The 18677-nt window shown below is 35.0% G+C and overlaps 2 protein-coding genes across 2 annotated transcripts; one reads left to right on the top strand and one right to left on the bottom strand.

Moving 5' to 3' along the window:
* Positions 1-1733: 1733 nt before the first annotated feature.
* On the top strand, positions 1734-6833 carry LOC120282697 (kinesin-like protein KIN-5D). The gene is given in 20 exon segments (XM_039289549.1): positions 1734-1989; positions 2068-2197; positions 2287-2442; positions 2526-2999; positions 3075-3172; positions 3246-3402; positions 3484-3553; positions 3657-3733; positions 3833-3886; positions 3971-4051; positions 4132-4243; positions 4322-4408; positions 4495-4670; positions 4773-4934; positions 5472-5510; positions 5605-5810; positions 5891-5992; positions 6068-6177; positions 6256-6407; positions 6495-6833. Coding segments are annotated over 20 exon segments (2790 nt in total). The 5' UTR covers positions 1734-1840; the 3' UTR covers positions 6693-6833.
* Positions 6834-6949: 116 nt separating this feature from the next.
* On the bottom strand, positions 6950-11328 carry LOC120282050. The gene is made up of 3 exons (XM_039288773.1): positions 11132-11328; positions 7636-11014; positions 6950-7272 (listed from the first exon to the last, which is right to left on the bottom strand). The coding sequence occupies exon 2, from the start codon at positions 10995-10997 to the stop codon at positions 7665-7667; it is 3333 nt and encodes a 1110-aa protein (XP_039144707.1). The 5' UTR covers positions 10998-11014; positions 11132-11328; the 3' UTR covers positions 6950-7272; positions 7636-7664.
* Between the last annotated feature and the right edge of the window lie 7349 nt (positions 11329-18677).

Below are 18677 nucleotides of genomic sequence, written 5' to 3'. Positions count from 1 at the left end.
ACCATGTGAAGTTTTGTCCTAGTGTTTGGCTTATCCATTCAAGGTGCAGTGGTCCTTCAAGCCAAAAACACATCTATCTTGCCCATTGTTTTCTTACCTTTTGTGTATGCTGGTGGATATTAAACATTATGGTGCCCACTTGTACATGCATGATGCATGGGATGATATCAGAAAGCTAGTCTTAGTTTTCTTGATTTCACTTAAAGAAGAAGATTACTCTAAATGGAAGCATTTTATTGTTGCTATATATATATATATATATCTTAAAATTATTAATTAACTAGTACTAGCAATCAACCATATATATATATATGTATGAGTCTGAAAGTTATCAGTCATGGTGTGATTGATCAATCAAATCTGCTTTCTTAGTGGTCATAAACTGCATGTGAATTTTGTCTGAGATCTAATGGATAGATTCGTTTTATGTTAATTTTTGGTAACTGTAGCAGATTGAGTTTCTGAATTTTGATTATATGAGAAGATAGATGAAGAAAAATATCATCTTTTATTTATATATTAATTGTATTAATTGTCTCTTTCCATTTCCTATGTACATACTATGTTCTTTTGATACTTGATAAAGTTTTGCAAGATTTAATATTAGTAAAATGTACTGGTTTTGATGACTTTGTTATTATTAGGATTTATATATCTTAATATTGTACGTAGTTCAGAATTATATATCAATGATCAAGAACTCATGTAAGTACTCTTGGCTAACTCATGATCAAGGAACTAGTATATCTAATAAGTACAATAATTTTCATTGTTTTTATTAATTGGTGAAGTGGTACCAATAATGAGAGGCAAGATCATTTCTGAATCTATGGTTGGTAATGAACTTCAAGATTTGATTAAAACTTAATTAATTTTCAGTTGAATAATTAAAGGGATCATGCATGTATCAAGTATCTATCAACTAGAACTTTATTCACATGAGAATATATAATATTTTAAAGTTGACTTCAATGCTAATAATAATGATCGAAAAGGAAATGACAATATAAACCAAATGGAAAACAGCTTCAACCTCACATGAAAGTATATATATATATATATATATATATATTAATATATATAGTATTGGCTCAACAGGAATACTTCAGTCTTGTGACTCTTATAATGAATTTTATAGTATAAATGAATTTCAAGAGTTACATATAACATAACTGCATGTATAGATTGATAAGCAAATAAGGGAGAGGACCTTGTCTTTTCTGTTATTTCTATCATTTTCCTTTATTTTCTTTAATTTTTTTTATATATTTAATCTTTGTTTTTTTTAATTACTTTGGTATGAAAATGAAGATTTGGTACGGAGGAAAATGGCTTTTGGCAGCATGACTATCTAAATTAAAAATTAAAAAAAAAACAGAGAAAAATATTTGATTAAATATTTATTAAAAACAAAGAAGAATAGAAAAAGAGGAGGGAATTAGAACAATTTTTAATTTAATTTAGACTATTTAGTTGAATATAAATACCTCTATATACATGTATGTACAATTTTTGAATTTTTTTAATAATTAATATAATAAAAAAAATTAAGAAGCGAATAATAATAACAATAATAATAATAATAATTTTCCATATTTTTTAAATAAATAAAACAATAAATTTAAAAGAGAAAAAATAAAAGAAATATATATATATATATATATATATATATATATATATATATAGAGAAGCCCTAACGGGCGAATACATTCTCCCGCTTTGTCTCCTCTCCTTCCATTCGCGCCTTCTTCTTCTTCTCCTCTTCTTCTTTGATCTCTTCGTTCCTTCCCAAAAAGATCCAAGCTTTCATTCTCCTTTATCTTGGATTCGAGTTCCGGGGATGGAGAGCTCGCAGAGGAGAGCGGGGATGGTTCCTTTATCGCCCTCGCATGCTCCTAGGCCAAGCGAGAAGCTCGGAAATGGGAGTTCAAATGGCAAGCATCATGATAGAGATAAGGGTCTCAATGTTCAAGTCCTCCTTCGATGCAGGTAAGCAAAGAGAAATCATGGAGATGTTTTCATTGAATTCTAGGTTTTGGTTTTCAAAATTTTTAAATTTCTTCTCAGGCCTTTAAGCGAGGAGGAAATTAGGGCAAACGTTCCAATGGGCATAGCTTGTGAGGAGATCCGGAGAGAAGTTTCTGCATTTCTAAGCATGGCCAACAAACAGATTGATAAAACCTTCACATTTGACAAGGTTTAGAGGATCAAGGGTTTCTAATTGTCTCAATTTCTTGAATTGAAGACAATGGTGAATTGATGTGCAATTGTTTTGATTGGATTTAGGTTTTTGGGCCATCATCAAAGCAAAAGGAATTGTATGATCAAGCAATCTCTCCAATTGTCAATGAAGTTCTTGAAGGATATAATTGCACAATCTTTGCTTATGGTCAGACTGGAACTGGAAAGACTTTTACAATGGAAGGAGAGAGGAAAACAAAGGTAGGGTTTTTGATTCCTTGAATTGATTTCTTTTCTGACAAATTTGGTATTACATTGATGCATTGGTGTGAATTAAATTTCAGAATGGAGAATTTCCTAGTGATGCTGGTGTTATCCCTAGGGCTGTGAAACAAATTTCTGATATGCTTGAAATGCAAGCCACTGATTACAGCATGAAAGTAACTTTCCTTGAGTTGTATAATGAGGATTTAACTGATCTTTTGGCACCCGAAGAATCGAAATTCTCTGATGAAAGGTCGAAGAGACCTATCGCTTTGATGGAAAATGGAAAAGGAGGTGTTTTCGTGCGAGGTTTGGAAGAGGAAGTGGTTTGTTCTGCTAGCGAGATATATAAGATATTAGATCGAGGGTCGTCGAAGAGGCGGACAGCAGAAACTCTGCTTAATAAGCAAAGTAGCCGATCGCACTCCATTTTTTCCATAACGATATATATGAAAGAGAGTACTCATGAGGGGGAAGAGATGATCAAATGTTGAAAACTAAATCTTGTTGATCTTGCTGGTTCTGAAAATGTTATGAGATCAGGTGCAAGAGAGGTGGGTTTATTTTCAGAATTTGCAGTGGTATATCTCTTTCGAACCTCAACAATATTATTCTTCTTTGCATGGCAGGGTAGAGCAAGGGAAGCCGGTGAGATTAATAAAAGCTTGCTTACTCTTGGACGAGTTATTAATGCTCTTGTAGAGCATTCTGGTCATATTCCATACAGGTATCAAATTCTTGGTTTCTTATGATAAATTGCTCCATTTATTAGATGAGGTTTAGTTTCTGTGGTTTTTCAGAGAGAGTAAATTGACAAGATTGTTAAGGGATTCACTGGGAGGGAAAACAAAAACTTGTATTATTGCTACTATATCACCAGCTATCAATTGCTTAGAAGAGACATTAAGCACCTTGGAATATGCACACCGTGCGAAGAGTATCAAAAACAAGCCTGAGGTCATTTTGCTTATTTTGAATTATACTAATAATTGTCTTCCTTAAACATGAACTCTAATTACTGCATTGTGATGTTTCCAGATTAATCAGAAGCTGATGAAATCTGCATTGATCAAGGACTTGTACTCTGAAATTAGTCGTCTTAGACAAGGTTCAGAACACTGAATTTATGAGTGTTTCACTATATAGTCAAAACTTATTTAGTTAACCTCAACTAGACGAAAACTTTAATATAAATCTTTATCTCCAATCAGAAGTATATGCTGCAAGGGAGAAGAACGGCGTATACTTGCCTCAAGATCGTTACTTGTATGAAGAAGCTCAGAAAAAGGTTAGCCTTTTTGTTCACACTGTTGTATTGAAGCTCAGAAAAAGTTAAGCTGGTAAGGTATGATTGATTCAATATGGTGTACTGATAGTTTTGTTTTAGGCAATGGCTGAGAAAATTGAGCAGATGGCAATTGATCTGGAATCAAAGAATAAGGTATGTTTCATCACTTAGCATGATGATTCCTATCATAAAAATGTTAGCAGTGGCTTGACTCAATTGTGTTCATTCTCTGAATAGCAAGCAGATAGCCTTCAAGAACTTTACACTTCTCAGCAACTATCGAACACCGAATTGAGTAAAACCCTTGAAAAGACCCAGGTCAGGTGTCTTCATTATTTCATTTTCATCACCTAAATAAATTTGTTGCTTAAATACTACCTCAATTTTGTTGCTATTAGAGGAAATTGGAGGATACTGTGAGTACAATATATGACCTGGAGTATAGGAATAAACAAGCTAACACCTCAAACAAAGAAAAGGAATATATGATTGTTCATCTCCTCAAATCAGGTGAAATCTTTCAATATTGAAATACTAAGATGTTCCTTTCAATGTTTTCACTTACACAATCTACCATGCCTCGTATAGAAAAGGCGCTGATGGATTGTGCTCATGAGCTTAGATCTGAGCTAGAGAACACAACAGCTGATGTGTCTGGCTTGTTTTCTAAAATAGGTGTGTTATTGATGGTCTGAGCATGTAACATCAGATAAAGAATCCCATTTTCACTGCAGAAATAAATTTTCTGTGTTGCTTCTCAGAAACTAAAAATAAGACAGCAGATTACAATAGAACTCTTGTCCAGAGATTTCTTACTCAACTGACTGGGAACCTAGATATATTGCACGGAATCCTGTCAGCTTCTGTAATTCAACAAGAAAAGCAACTCAAAGAAATGGAAGCAGACATGCATGCTTTTGTCTCCAAGAAGGTCCAGGTATGTGAATGTGAATGCTATCATCAAAAAAAAAAAAAAAAGAGTTTTCATGGATGCAATTGATATCTTGAATTTGGCCTTATTTCCGCTGCAATTTTACAGTCTACTGAAGATTTAAACATTCACGCTGGGAAACTAAAAGATTTATATTGTTATGGGATGAAAACATTAGAAGATGTTGCAGGTGAGCTCCAAGTGGACTATCAATCAACTATTGAGAAGTTGAGCTCACAAGTATCCTCACATGCTATAGCTCTTGAAGATGTAAACATTGCGCTCTACTGTTCAAATAGATTCATTTTTTTAATAAGCTTTGTCTTATCAAGTATTGAGTACCACAATCCTCATAATCAGTGTTTCATAGGCATTGTATCAGAAGTTGATAAGGTGTTTATAGAGCTTCAGAGTAGCTTAACTGAACAAGAGGATAAACTAGTGGCATTCACCCACTTGCAGCATGAGGTTTGCAAGTACTAAGCTGGCTGTGTGCTATCCATCATGCTATTATTGTGTTATCCATCATCTTTTCTCATCTAGTTATGAACAGGCACATCTTAGAGCTATCAAGGCAACACAATCAATTTCAAAGCTCAATACTGATTTCTTCAGCACCCTAGATATTCTAGTATCCAAAATAAGTGACAATTTAGAAGAAACAAAAATGGTACAAGACCATAAATTCATTGAGTTTACAGAGAAGTTTGAGGTGACTTTATTTGATTATGTATCATCATGTTCAGTTACTCGGGTATATACTCTGCATTATATCATGTCCAGTGTTAACATAATTTAAATCTTCAGGAAAGTACTCTTAATGAAGAAAAGCAATTGCTAGAAAAGGTAGCAGAAATAATTGCTAGTTCCAAATTCTACAAAGACAGAATTTCTCATCTTAATGCCTGAATTTTGAAGGAGAAATGCATTGTGTTGTTAGGTTCAAACTACAGTTGATAGTCTACGCAAGAGTTCAACTAGTATGACCAATAATCTACACAATGAATTGTCAATAGCTCGTATTTGCACTTCTTCGTACAAAAACCAATGGAAAGCCTATGTAGAAGAAGCTGAAAATCAATATTATGAGGGTGCCACTTCTGTAGAAATAGCAAGAGGTGGCTTGGAAGAAGGCTTCCAACAGTGGTAAAAATGTCAAACTAATGATCTATGTGCTGAATCAAATAAAATGTTAGGATTCTGATATGTTTCCCATAAACATGCAGCAAGGGAAAGATACAACTTGGTTCACAACAATGGAGAGATGCTCACAATACACTGATGAAACTTGAAGATGGAAATGTATCATCAGTGGATTCGGTTGTCAGGTAACAGTGACTTGATATAATATCATTCACAAAAAACAGCACTACATAATACTCTATCTGCTCACAATTTTGCAGGAGAGGAATGGAAGCCAATCAGATGTTATGTGATAGGTTATCTTGTGTTACTTCAACATCCCTCCAAAAAATCAATATGGAGCAAAAGGGTTTCCATTCCTCGATTGACAGTAATACTTTCTTCATCTTGTCGGTAATCATAATTCTATAATCTGCCCTTTTGGCTTATGATAAACTTGAAATGGCAGGCTCTTTGAAACTAGACAGGGATACATATGAGAAAATTGATAACATGACCAGTGCCTTTCAAGATGAGCTAAGGCAATTAAGGAATAGGCACTCTCACAGGGTTGCAGAAATCACAGGAAATACAGAGAAGTGCTTGGAAGATGAATACAGGGTGAGAAACCTTAGTTCCAGGATGATAACTTTTTTGTGACTATTTGGAGCTCATACAGAATTTCTATTTTTTTAATTATTTTAATAGGTAGAAGAACCTAGTTGTTCAACACCAAGGAGATTGATAAATTTGCCAAGCATTGCATCCATTGAAGAGCTAAAAACTCCAGCTTTTGAGGAGATACTTAAGTTGTTTTGGGCTTCTAAGCAAGTAAATGGAGAGGTAAAACACTTATCAGGAGCACATGAGGCCCAATCAAGAGTACCTGTTACCCAAAAAAATTAGGCTATAAGTACACCTCTGAGTGTAGTGTTCTCAATGTTAACAACTTGTCATTCAGATGTCATTCATACTCAAAAAGGATTGTGTGGATTGACTTTCTTGATTTGTTTCTATCACTCAACTATGTTATATTTTACACCTTTAATTCTCATGAGATTTACAAGATAAAAGACTAAGGAAAAAACAAATATGGATTATCAAGTTCTATCAATTCATTATTCCGTGCTAAGAGTTAAGTGGAAATAAGGGCTTTTCCAAAATTGACAAAGAAATCAGCACAAATTAACTATTATTTGCTAAATATATACTCCAATCCACTAGACAAAGCTTATTCTCTTGCACAAATGCATGTAATAGCATTACTATTCAGTACACAAAAAATTGATAGTTTCCCTAAAAAATCAATAAAAATAAAAGGAAAAAGTGTAAAAATTCGTAATGCGAGAAGGAGTCACTAAGAGGTAAAAGAATTCATCAATTTACTTTTTTGGGCTTCAACAGTGAATCAGCTAACTGTACATGTTGATGACAATGCACTGTATATGATAAAATTACAGTATAAAGTTTGACTGGCCACCAGACACTGCAAAACAAAGCAATCATCAGATTGTTACCAAACGAGGAGTACATATAAACAACAGTGTTAGAGTTTGTCATAAAAAGATGGATTGAAGATGTGAGAGAACAACATATGTAGTGCAAGCTCTGGATTTCCCTAATTCTAAACCAAGCATCATTCAGATACATTTACACAGGAACTTTTAATACTTGCGTGCAAATTTGCCAAGAAATTCTGAATTTATTAGCAAGTTTATTATGAAAAGCAAAAAATTCCATGAGGTTAAATAGAAAGGCCTAACAATTCACGGATAAGTAGGTATATCAAGAACAAGTCGTATATAATGTAGCAGATGTGAAATATGATGTTTTCTGCACCTGAGCATACCTTAAAAGTATCATAATTGAGATCAGGATTCAAATGAAATCTCCCGGAGAACCACTTGAGGTTGGATTTCGAGTGGCATGGTTGTCGTAATCATTTATTGCTTCTGGGTAAGAATTTCCAGGAAGGTTTTTCTTAGGCCTTTTCCACTTCTTTGTCGAGGAGGTGCCATCATCCTCAAAATCTTCCTCCTCCCTCTCCCTGTGCAGATAAACCCACAATTTCCGTTCATTATCAAACTGAACACAAGGATCCCGTTGAGAATGTAATCTATCTAAGGCCCCACTGACAACTTGGTTAATTTGTGAATCAGAGACATCATCAACAATGTACTTTGAGTCTCTTAATAATGTAGAAATATCAGCTCTGGTACCAATACTTCCAGGAAGCCTGGCAGCTGCATCTCTTACAAGACATAGTATAGAAACATGTGCTGGTCGATCAACTTTAAGCATGAAATGTTCACGGGCTCTTGAATTTGGCTTGCTGCCACCATTTTTTAAAGGAGCAACACTAGACTTTTTTCCATCAGCAGCAGTGTAGAAAAAGGCCCTATCTGAAACTGAATATCTTAAAACTTCCTCTCTCTGAAAATGTGCCCTTACTTCACTAGAGCTGGGGCTGATGGTATTTGGATTCTTGTGAGATTTAAGGTCTCTGAATCGTTCCTTCTCATCCAAAGTCGGAAACATAGATAAGGGCAGGGATTGAAGGCATCCTATTTGCTGAAGTGTATCTTGGACACTTTTAAGCCAATTAGCAAATGCATCAACTAACTTCACAAGCAGCTTATGAGGAATGCCCCATGCCTCTGAAGAAGTTCTCTCTTCATCACTTTCCTCGTCAGACAAAATCGAAGGCAGCGGACCAACCCAGGACCAGCTTCTATTTGACTTCTCATATGATACAAGTGCCTTCCAATCCTCTGCACCTAATGGTGCTGTCTTTGACGAAAATATCTTCAGCACTCCTCTGACCAATTCTTGAAGAGGTTCTTGTGTCTCAAGAATACAAGGATCCCCTGGATCTGATTTAACTCGACTGACAATCTCTGAGACATTTAGAACAGGTAGACTCTTTAGTACTAAATTGTCTGGAGTATTGACAGTAATGTTTCTTTGAGGATGGATTGGGCTATCATTGTTCTGCAGAGGAACGCAAAACTCCAATTCATCTTTCGTGTCAGCAATCAGCGCCCTTTGAACAGCTGAAAGGAGGTGTATGATGGAGAATGAAAAGCAGTTGTAAACTGTAGGGGTGATTAGAGTAAAGGGCATGTTTTCTGACCCTAATTCAGCCTGTGTTTCCATTGCCTCTTTATCTGAAGTAACCAATGGAGGAGTCATAGCAGCCAAAGAAACAAATCCGGAGTCCATTTTCCTTTTACCATCATCTTTCAAAAAATTCTGCTCGGCTTCATCATTCGAAGTAGATTGGAAATGAACAGATTCATTTAGCTCATTTGGACAAATACTATGTAAGTTAACCTTTTCCTCTTTCCTTGTAGAATTGCAGACAGCAAGTGGCATACTTGACCTCACACGGTGACTAGCCACACGGGATTGAGCATATGGCATGTAATTATGAGTTCCTGCATTCAAGCTACCCTTCTCATTGTCCAATACTGACCAAGGATGATCTGATTCAGTTGTAGCCTTCCATTTTATCTCTGGGGTGTAAATGTCTGATGGCAGTGTACCCAATTTTCTGCTGAGAAGAAAAGATCTGCCTCTAGATTTGGATTTACTCTGGTAACAATGGTTATGCTTCTCACCTTTTTGATGCCTGCTTTCAGCAAAATAGGGTCCTGCATCTGGTGCATGTTTGCTGCTGCCTCTATTCAACTTCTTGTTTTTCTTCATGAGTTTGTCAGCCTTTCTAGGATCACACGTCATTCTACCAACCAAATGGCCCTCCTCCATTTTCTCGCTTGAATATGCATATTGGTCCACAAGAAGATTAACATGTTTATTTTCTCCAGCCAGATCAGATACACCATATTGAACATCCTCTTGCTGATCAAACAAACTACTGTTTCTTGAGTAATCCATGCGCATCTGGGGCATCTCCCACTTTCGAGCAAGTTTACTTCTGCACTGCTCCTGAGATGTTTTTGACCTCTGATGATCAGGATAGGAATATAAGTCAGCCATCTGTATTTGAGGTGTTGTACCATATGCAAGAGCTGAATGAGAACCAATTCTTCTTTGGTGATTGCCAAATTCTTCATCTCCCATGGGTTTCTGGCTTCTAATGTTCAAGTCAGCAAATTTAATTGGATGCTCCACAGAAACCACTTCTCCACCAGAGTACACCTGAGCATTCTCACTATGCTTAACCCTCTTCCTTTTGTAAAGGAGTTCATCATCATAAGATGCTACAGTAACATCCCTATGCTTCTTGCTGCCACCATGATAATGAGCCAACTGAGCATAGCCTTCGTGATCTTCATAATGAATCCCAAGCCGCATAGGTGCATCATAATGTCTCAAAAACTCTTCCTTCTTTCCCGATTTGCTCCGCTTGGGCCTAACAATTGCACTGTCACGAGACGTGCTCTGAACTCCATACATGCCAGCTTTGTAATCCAGATCCTCTGAATCACTACCACCACCATCTATCTGATCCAAACTCAACCAATGACTACCCATTAGCAACTTGCGTTGCTTAGCATTTACGTCAAAACCGAGTTCATAGCACTTGGGACTATCACCCCTTGCTGTTTTCATTGACCTTTTCTTGACCCTCTGCTTCAAGAAACCCTTTTTCAAATCCACAGCACCATTCAAACGCCTCTGATTGCACACAGAATTCAAAAGCCGCACTCTGTCTTCAATGGCATATGCTTCATATTGTTCCCAAACATCCCTCATGTCAACAAGACGCTTCACCATGGAATCCTGATAATCCTTCAATAAAAAATAATGTTGTCGCCTCTGAAAGGCGATAAGCCCGCGATGATAAACCTCGACCTTTGGCTCAAAACCCCCACTTTTCAAACAAAAAAAGAAACTCGCCATCGGGCTACCAAAGTGAAAATCTTTACCTTCAAAAAGCTCCGCTAGGGTTTGCCAGAGCGTCTCCTGCTCCATATCCGGTAAAAACTCCGCAAGCCGGAACCTCTCCTCCTCGGAGAGGCAATCGTTCCAAGTCTCAACGGAGAGCACAGAACCCAAATCCTCAAGATCGCAGAGCTCAAACGGGATGTTGAACCCTTGGTCTCCAACCTGACAGAGCTCCGTCCCAACTTCTCCAAGCTCCGAGACATCACAATCCTCCGAGCCACTCGTCCCCGCATCATCAGACATCAGACCAAAGGAATCCAATCTCGAAACATCAACCCGATCACTCCTCACAATCGCCATGAAATAGCAAGAGAAACCTAAAAATCCAAGAAAAAAAAGATCGAAAAAGAGGCAAAAACAAACAAAAACAAACAAAAAAAGAAAAACTAAACCCTAGAATCGATGAAACGAAGAGCGAGAGAAAAAAAACATACCAGAAAACCCTAGAACGAGAACGACAACGAGAACGAGAGGGACGAGGAAAGGGTCGTATATATAGGATGGGGAGAAGGGAGGAAGGAGTATGACGTGGAGAGTTCTCAAGCGTCGGATGGAGAGAGGAGAGAGGCATTGAACGGTCGGATGTGAAGATAAGGAAAGACGCGGGTAAGAGAACGAAGACGTATGGAAAGAGAAGACGAGTGGGATTAGGAGAAGGAGAAGAGAAGAAGGGCCTTTTATGGGTTGTTCTGGGCTTGGGCTAGGCCCATACCTCTCTTTCAATTTTGGGCTTTTTGGGGGCCTATTTGATCCAATGGGCTAAGTTGATTAACTTGATCCAGCCTTCCATTGTGGGTTTAATTTTTTGAATAATCACTAAAGTTTGGTAAAATTACAGTTTGTTCACTCAAGTTTGATTTGTTTCTAAATAATCACTGAAGTTACTAATTATTTCAAATGCCAGTCACCGAACGATTATAGGCTTCATTAATTGATGTGGACACAATTTTCTAAATGTTGATTGGACTTTTGACAGTGTTCACGTCAGCTAATGAAGCTGGTAATCATTCGGGTGACTGTTATTTGAAATAATTAGTAACTTCAGTGATTATTTATAAACAAATCAAACTTGAGTGAGCAAACTGCAATTTTACAAAACTTTAGTGATTATTCAAAAAATTAAACCTCCATTGTGCTACATTGTCCCTTATATTGCTATGTAAAAATTTACAGTGAAAGTGTAAAATTTATAACCGGGTTAAGATATAATGTGCATGTTATCTATGTAATAAAATTTTTTAATCATGAGTAATTTGTAAATAAATACATTTTAAACTATTAAATTGCAAACCGTGTTAGATCATATATAATTATTTATGTATTTATTATTTATTTTATACTAATTAAATTGAGTTAGATGGGTTATAGAAGTCAAACATGTTACCGGGTTGAAATGGGTTAAGTTGAAATATATTATAAAGTATATATAGTGATGGATTGAATAAAAAATCAGTTTCTTTTTCAATATGTGGATTTTTTTAATTTAAATAGCTTGAATTATTAAATAGGTCATGTCAAAATTTAATTTGATGTGATATAAATTTAAAATATTAACTTGTTTAATTTTTTATTTAAACTTATCTATTTTTTAAAAATTATAAACTTCAAACATATCAGTCAGTTGAGTTATTGAAAATTCTATAAAAGAATAGACCTCTTTTAATGGGTGTTTCTTATATATAGAAATATTTAAATTTTAAATCACTAGTTGAAATGACCTAACCTTCTATTATTTAAAATATCTTATTTTGATAACTTGTTTTTACAACCCCACTGAATTTTTTTTCTCAATTAATTCTAAAAAAAAAAAAAACAAACAAAACAGTATACATAAGTAACATAACCATTGCCACCAATGTTGTCGGACTGGGACCAGACCCGTCGGGTTCAATCGAAAAACCGAGGGAAGCCATGTGGCCAGCCGGGGTATCTCTATGAGCCGGGTATGGAAAAAACCCGGTGTTAACCCGATAACCCTGGGCGAGTTCAACAGGGAGCCGGTTGACCCGGCCGAGTCAATCGAGTCACGATAATAGAGTTTTTTTCTGATATTTAATAATTTATTATTATTTTCTCATTAGAAACTAAAAAATCATGTATATTTATTAATATTATTTTTTAATTTATAATCAATAAATGGAATTACAATATATATATATATATATCATAAACATATCAACAAAAAAATTAGCATTTAAAAATAAAATTTATTAATATGTTATGTAAATACTAAATACTTTCTAAAATTTAATTTTTTTAAAAAATAAAATAATAAATGAGTGTAATTTTATTATAAATATAAAAATAAAATATTCTAACTAAATATAAAATATAAAAAAATTTAAAACAAAATAAAATCTCAATTGAATTTGGGTAAGTTAATTAATTTATTGATAAAATGTATCATCCATATAAAAGATAAGAATTAGTAAAATAAATTTCTTATCTATTCTGATAAAATCAACCAAAAAAACAAACAAATAAATAAAAAACACCGAGAGAAGTTGAATAATTATATATTAATATATTAAATTTGTAAATGTTTAAAAAAATTTAAAAATAAATGACATAATTAGAAAACACTAGTGCATATAAGGTCATTTATCAATTTAAATATCAAATTTGAGTAATTTTTTATATTATAATTAGGGAAAATTATTTTTTACCCCCTAACAGTTTAAAAAATTCACATACAACCCCTCTGACTTTTGAATTTGTCGGACAGCCCTTCCTTTTTTGTTTCACTTCATTTTTTCCCCTTTCAGCTAATTCCGTCTAATTCATTTGATTGAATTCCATTTTTACCCTCAACGATGGTGGATAAAAAGCACATCATCTTTTTTTAAAAATAACCCAGGTTTTTCTCATCTTTCAAATATTTTTTTGAAAGACCTTGAGACCTCACCACGGATCTCTAGTGGCCTTGACCATTTTCATCACCACCTTACATTGCTATGGGTTCTTGGGTTTGCCTTGGCGATGAAGTCGGTGGGAAAGGCTCGGCCTTGAAAAGGAAGAGTAGGCGAGAATCGATATACTAATGAGAGATGTGTTGTACTTTTTAGAGAACCCGAAGAAATCGGATTAACGGAAGGAGGATGAGGAGGGGAGGGTATTCGTTGTTTTGTAAGAGAGGAAGGAGCGATTTAGAACTTATGTCCGGATGTGGCTTTTCGGTGTGTTTACGTTTAAATATATGTGTTTCGGATTAACTTAGGTATGTGTGTGTGTGTTTTTAATTCAAATTCATCCGATTTATGTCGATTCTTTTTTTGTATGGATAAATTTGAAATTGTCGGAATGTTTATTATGGGGTTGCTTGCACAAACCGGGATTGATAAAAGAAAAACAAGGTAATTTAAACAAAAAAATAACTATTGTTAAAGCGAAACCAAGACTATTAAAGCGGAAAGCGCGATACCTTAAGCGAAACCCGAATTATTAAAGCGAAATAAGATAACTTAAACAAAAAAACCTATTGTTAAACATAAAAAGTGTATTCATGAAACAAAAAACCAAAAACTATTAAACAAAAATTAGTAAACTTAATCGAGATCGCATTAACATATAATGTAAAACTATTGAAACCCAACAAATTAAAAGTAAAACATTTAACAATGCACTCTAACATAATCGGATAAACAAAAACGAGTAAATTAAATAATAGCAAGAGGCTATTAAAGCGAAAAGCGTGTTAGCTTCAACAAAAACCCGGATTGATAAGCGGAAATAAAAATAACTTAAACAAAAACAACTATTATTAAATGTAAAACGTTAAAATTTATCTTTATGTTTAATGTACTTCTAATTTCGGAAGAGAATATTGATTGGAATTTACAAGATTTAAAAAGATCTTGGTAAAAATAGCCTAAAGTTTATAGAACAAGAATTAATCCATGGTAAAAATAGTCTCTGATTTATCCATATATCCATAAAAAGTCGATTCTTTTATGTTCTAATTCCCTAAAGTTCTTATTCCAAGATATTTTTTTTTAAACATTATTTTAAGCATTTATTTAAAAAGACCAATTGAATTTGAGTTTAATTTTAATTTTAATTTTTAATCCAATAATTTCTAAAGAGTTTTGGGATCTAAATTAATCAAAATATAATGTATTATTGTACTAGTAGCTTAACTTAGTCTGCTTCCACTTAATAGTGTATGTTTGTGTGTAACTGTAATACCCTGAACCTTTACATATCTGTTGGAAAATATATTCAGGGTATTACTACGATTCAGATAGAAATTTTCTACGAGTAATCTTGTTGAGAAACCCCAAGTGGGACGAGAACGAGGACTTAAGTGTAAAAAGTTTTTTTAAAAAGATTTTTGGGTTAAAGAGTAATAGAAAAAAGGATTGATATAAAATATTTCTGGAAACCAAGGACTGAAAGGTAAGGCGGTAGGGACCTTTTTGAAATATTGTGTTATACTTCAGGGACCATTTGATAGTTTCCAAGGACCTTTTGAGAATACTATTTCATAATTCAGGGACCATTTGTGAGTTTTGCAGGGACTGACTTGTAAGAAGTTAAGTTTTGAGGGACTAAATGTAAATTTTGGCTGAAAACTTCATTGGGAGAAAAATCTAGACTCTTGAGTGTTCATCTTCTTCATCTCCTTCTCATTCTTTCCTGCTACAGTAAACCGTGAGTTAAAAAAAAAAGAAAAAAAAAATGGGAGTGATGGAGCTTTGTGCTTGATGGAGGGAGAATAGGATGAAGTATTGTTTGGTAAGTATTGTGATGATTTATTTATTGGTATACTTGAATGTATGTGTGTGTGTATTTGGTGGGTTTGGTTTGATTAATTAAGTTGATGATGATGATGATTAAGGTGTTAATGAAGATGGTTGAATTGATTTGTTGGGTTTAACCAAATTGATTTGGTTGGATCAAACCAAGTTGAAATTGATTTGGTTGAGTTGAATTGATTTGGTTAAGTTGGGCTTGATCAAATCAAGTTGAGATGGTTTGGGTTTGGGTTCAGTTGATTTGGGCTAAGGGTTTTGGGCTGAACCAAGTTGGTTCAATGGATTTTTGAATAAGAATTGAGTTGGTTCAAGCTGGTTCGAGTGAAATTAAGTTTGGTTCGGTGCAGATTAAGATTGGTTCAGATTGATTCAGAGATGTTTAGCCTAGCGAGTTTGTTTAAATACAATTGAAAGCCAGTTGGATTATGCAAGGTCGGATTTTAACCGATTGGAGTGAGTGGGTCCAATAAAGAGTCTATTATTATTTTTGTATTTTCTTTGAGTTTAAATATGTTATTTATTTTTATTATATTATTCTTGTTAGGTGTTGTTCAGTCTTGGGAGGGAATTCCAGGTCTAGCAAGGAACCTAAGGACACCAGGTGAGTTGGTAGTGGCTATTATTTTAAAAAAATTAATTAATTATTATTATTTTGAAATAACTGTTTAATGGCTAGTATTTTGGAAATAATTATTTAAGTATTTTATTTTATCATGTTTAATTTGCGTATAAGGTTAAAATATACGTATATTTACTTGCCGTTGATGTTCCTGACAATCGTATTGATACATCAGTTTCGTATAATTATACGTATTTGTGAATAGTGAAAATACATGTATATGTGATTTAATTATTCAATTCATGTATTTATTTTTGATGGTTATATATGCTTTGATTTGGAATGATTTGTGAAATCATGTGAGCATTTTAAAATGTTTTACCAACAATATTTGTGGAATTGGTTTTCATTCCTGGAATAGGAATGGTATCATGGATCTGGATTTTACTGGTTTTATGCATTGTTATACTTTTGACATTGGCTTTGTGGAAATGATGTTTATTTTCGTGATGTGAATGCTTGTCCTGGATAAGGATCCTATGATGTGATTTATACAGTTTGTATTGTTGCTGCATCTACATGTTGGTTTGGATGGTGACGGCGGGCTAAGGCCCGACCTCTGCGATAGTGGGTCCCCACGGGCCGACCTTTAGAGGTGGCGTGGTGGACTCGAGTGTTGATTTGTCCGGATCGAGTGGGAGCGTAGAGCCACGATTGGATTATACATCGGGATCCCGAGTCACCACATGGGGACCGATGGGCCAACGTCGAGTTATGAAGACCTTGGCGGCTCCCAAACCTAGTCGCTGACGGCTAAGTGGGGAAAGAGTTTTCGGTCGTGGATTTGAGAATGGTTTTTATATTACTTGTTATTTTTGGGTTTGTGATGAGGGCGAAGCCCATTGTCGCTCTTAGGAGGCGATCTCTCACAGCGATTTGGATTTTCTTAGAAAATTGATTTGATATTGATTTATGATGAGTTTATGTTTCAAAAGTTCTTTTAAAGACGTATTTTGCTAGAATTATGGTATTTGAGAAATTGATATTTATATACTTTATATATATACTGTATTTGAGTATTTGAAATTATTAAGCCACTACCGACCAACTGAATGTCTTTAGAATCGCAGGGAGCAAGACCCTAGATTGACTGTTCAAATTTAGAGCTAGTCGGGGTTAAGTCCAAGACTGCAGTGGGTCCCATACTTTTCTTTATATTTGTTGGTATCGTGATCTTGTAGCGGTTGTACTCCACAAATTTGAGTTATTATATTTGTTGTATTTATGTATTTGAATCCCTGCAGATTGGTGTAAAAGTTATAAATTGTAATTTGTAAGTCCGATTTGGTTTTCGAGAGGTAGTCGGGTTTCCAGTTAAAAAGGAATTTTTAGCGATGGGTGCCACATTTACCTCGGTAGAAGGGGTGGGTGTGACGATGAATTAACCTAGTTTCAGCTTAAATAACTCGGTTTCGCTAAAGTAACCCAGCTCAGTTTAAAATTGTATGTTTGTGTTAAACGCTACTCAGTAACTTAAACATGAACCAATATTATTAAACATAAACAATTTTTTTTTAAACAGAAAATACCTAAGTTACACAAAAACACATATATTTAAACAGAAACATACTTTAATCTAAAGTTTTCTCCTAATTCATCTCTGTCTACCTCCTCCGCAACTACATTCTCCCTCTCCTTTGTCTCTTCAACCAGAAACTTAGTATGATTCTCCAAGTTCTCATCTTCCTCACTCTTCTCCTTCTCCTCTTCCAATGCTACTAGCTCCTCAACCTCTCCAACGATCTCCACGACCTCTTTCTCCTCAACCCCAACACCAGCAGAGCTTGTCTACAGATCCAACTCTCCACCAACGGAGTCCTCTAAAGGGTTCTCCGACTTCAAACCATTGATCTTTGTGTCTATCGTTTATTGCCGCCAAGAAAATAAAACAACAGGGCAAACACCCATAAATCCAAGAAACGATTGAGGTCCGCTCCGGCGATGGTGCACTTCCGTCGAACTCCCACGCTGTCGCCGGCGGATCTAGGTGTCTCCACCGTGACTCCGATCTCCAGATCGGATCTACCAACCCAACCCGAGATTTCACAAATTCCAAATGGAACGAGCAAACATGCCAAAAAAGGACAACCGAGACTTGGTTAGAAGAAGACCTTTCTTACAAGTAGATAAAAGCCCGTATTAAAAAAAAAGTTGCGTTAGTAGATGAAGGTCATTGTTGTCAAAAAAATTCCCACCCAACTCCGTTTAGTCACCTTAACGACTTGAAGGGTTTAAAAATAAGTGGAGAGAAAAAGAGGGTGTTTTTGGGGATACCAAAATTAGAGAGGGGAAAATGTATATAAACGAAACTTTCAAGGGGTATTTGGCAATTAACACTTATAATTATAGTTTTAATATTATATTTGTTCATTATTAATTATTATAATATTTTTTTTATATTTTATTAGTGACTCCGGTTCAACCCCGATTCGATCCGGTCGAACCCATTGACCCCTGACCCCTTACCTTAACCGGGTCAATGCCCGAGCGGGGTCTGACAACTTTGATTGCCACAACATGAAAGTGGAAATAGTATTATTAATCATTTCAAAGCATGGAATTGTCCACATTGTCCCCATCCTCTATCCCACAAATAAATAAATAAAA

The sequence above is a fragment of the Dioscorea cayenensis genome, chromosome 18 (assembly GCF_009730915.1).
Source record: "Dioscorea cayenensis subsp. rotundata cultivar TDr96_F1 chromosome 18, TDr96_F1_v2_PseudoChromosome.rev07_lg8_w22 25.fasta, whole genome shotgun sequence".
In the NCBI taxonomy this organism is placed as follows: domain Eukaryota; kingdom Viridiplantae; phylum Streptophyta; class Magnoliopsida; order Dioscoreales; family Dioscoreaceae; genus Dioscorea; species Dioscorea cayenensis.
This window is presented reverse-complemented; position numbering and strand designations above follow the sequence as displayed.

Coding starts and splice junctions, on each gene's coding strand:
- LOC120282050 (XM_039288773.1), bottom strand. CDS start 10,997: ATGGCGATTGTGAGGAGTGATCGGGTTGATGTTTCGAGATTGGATTCC.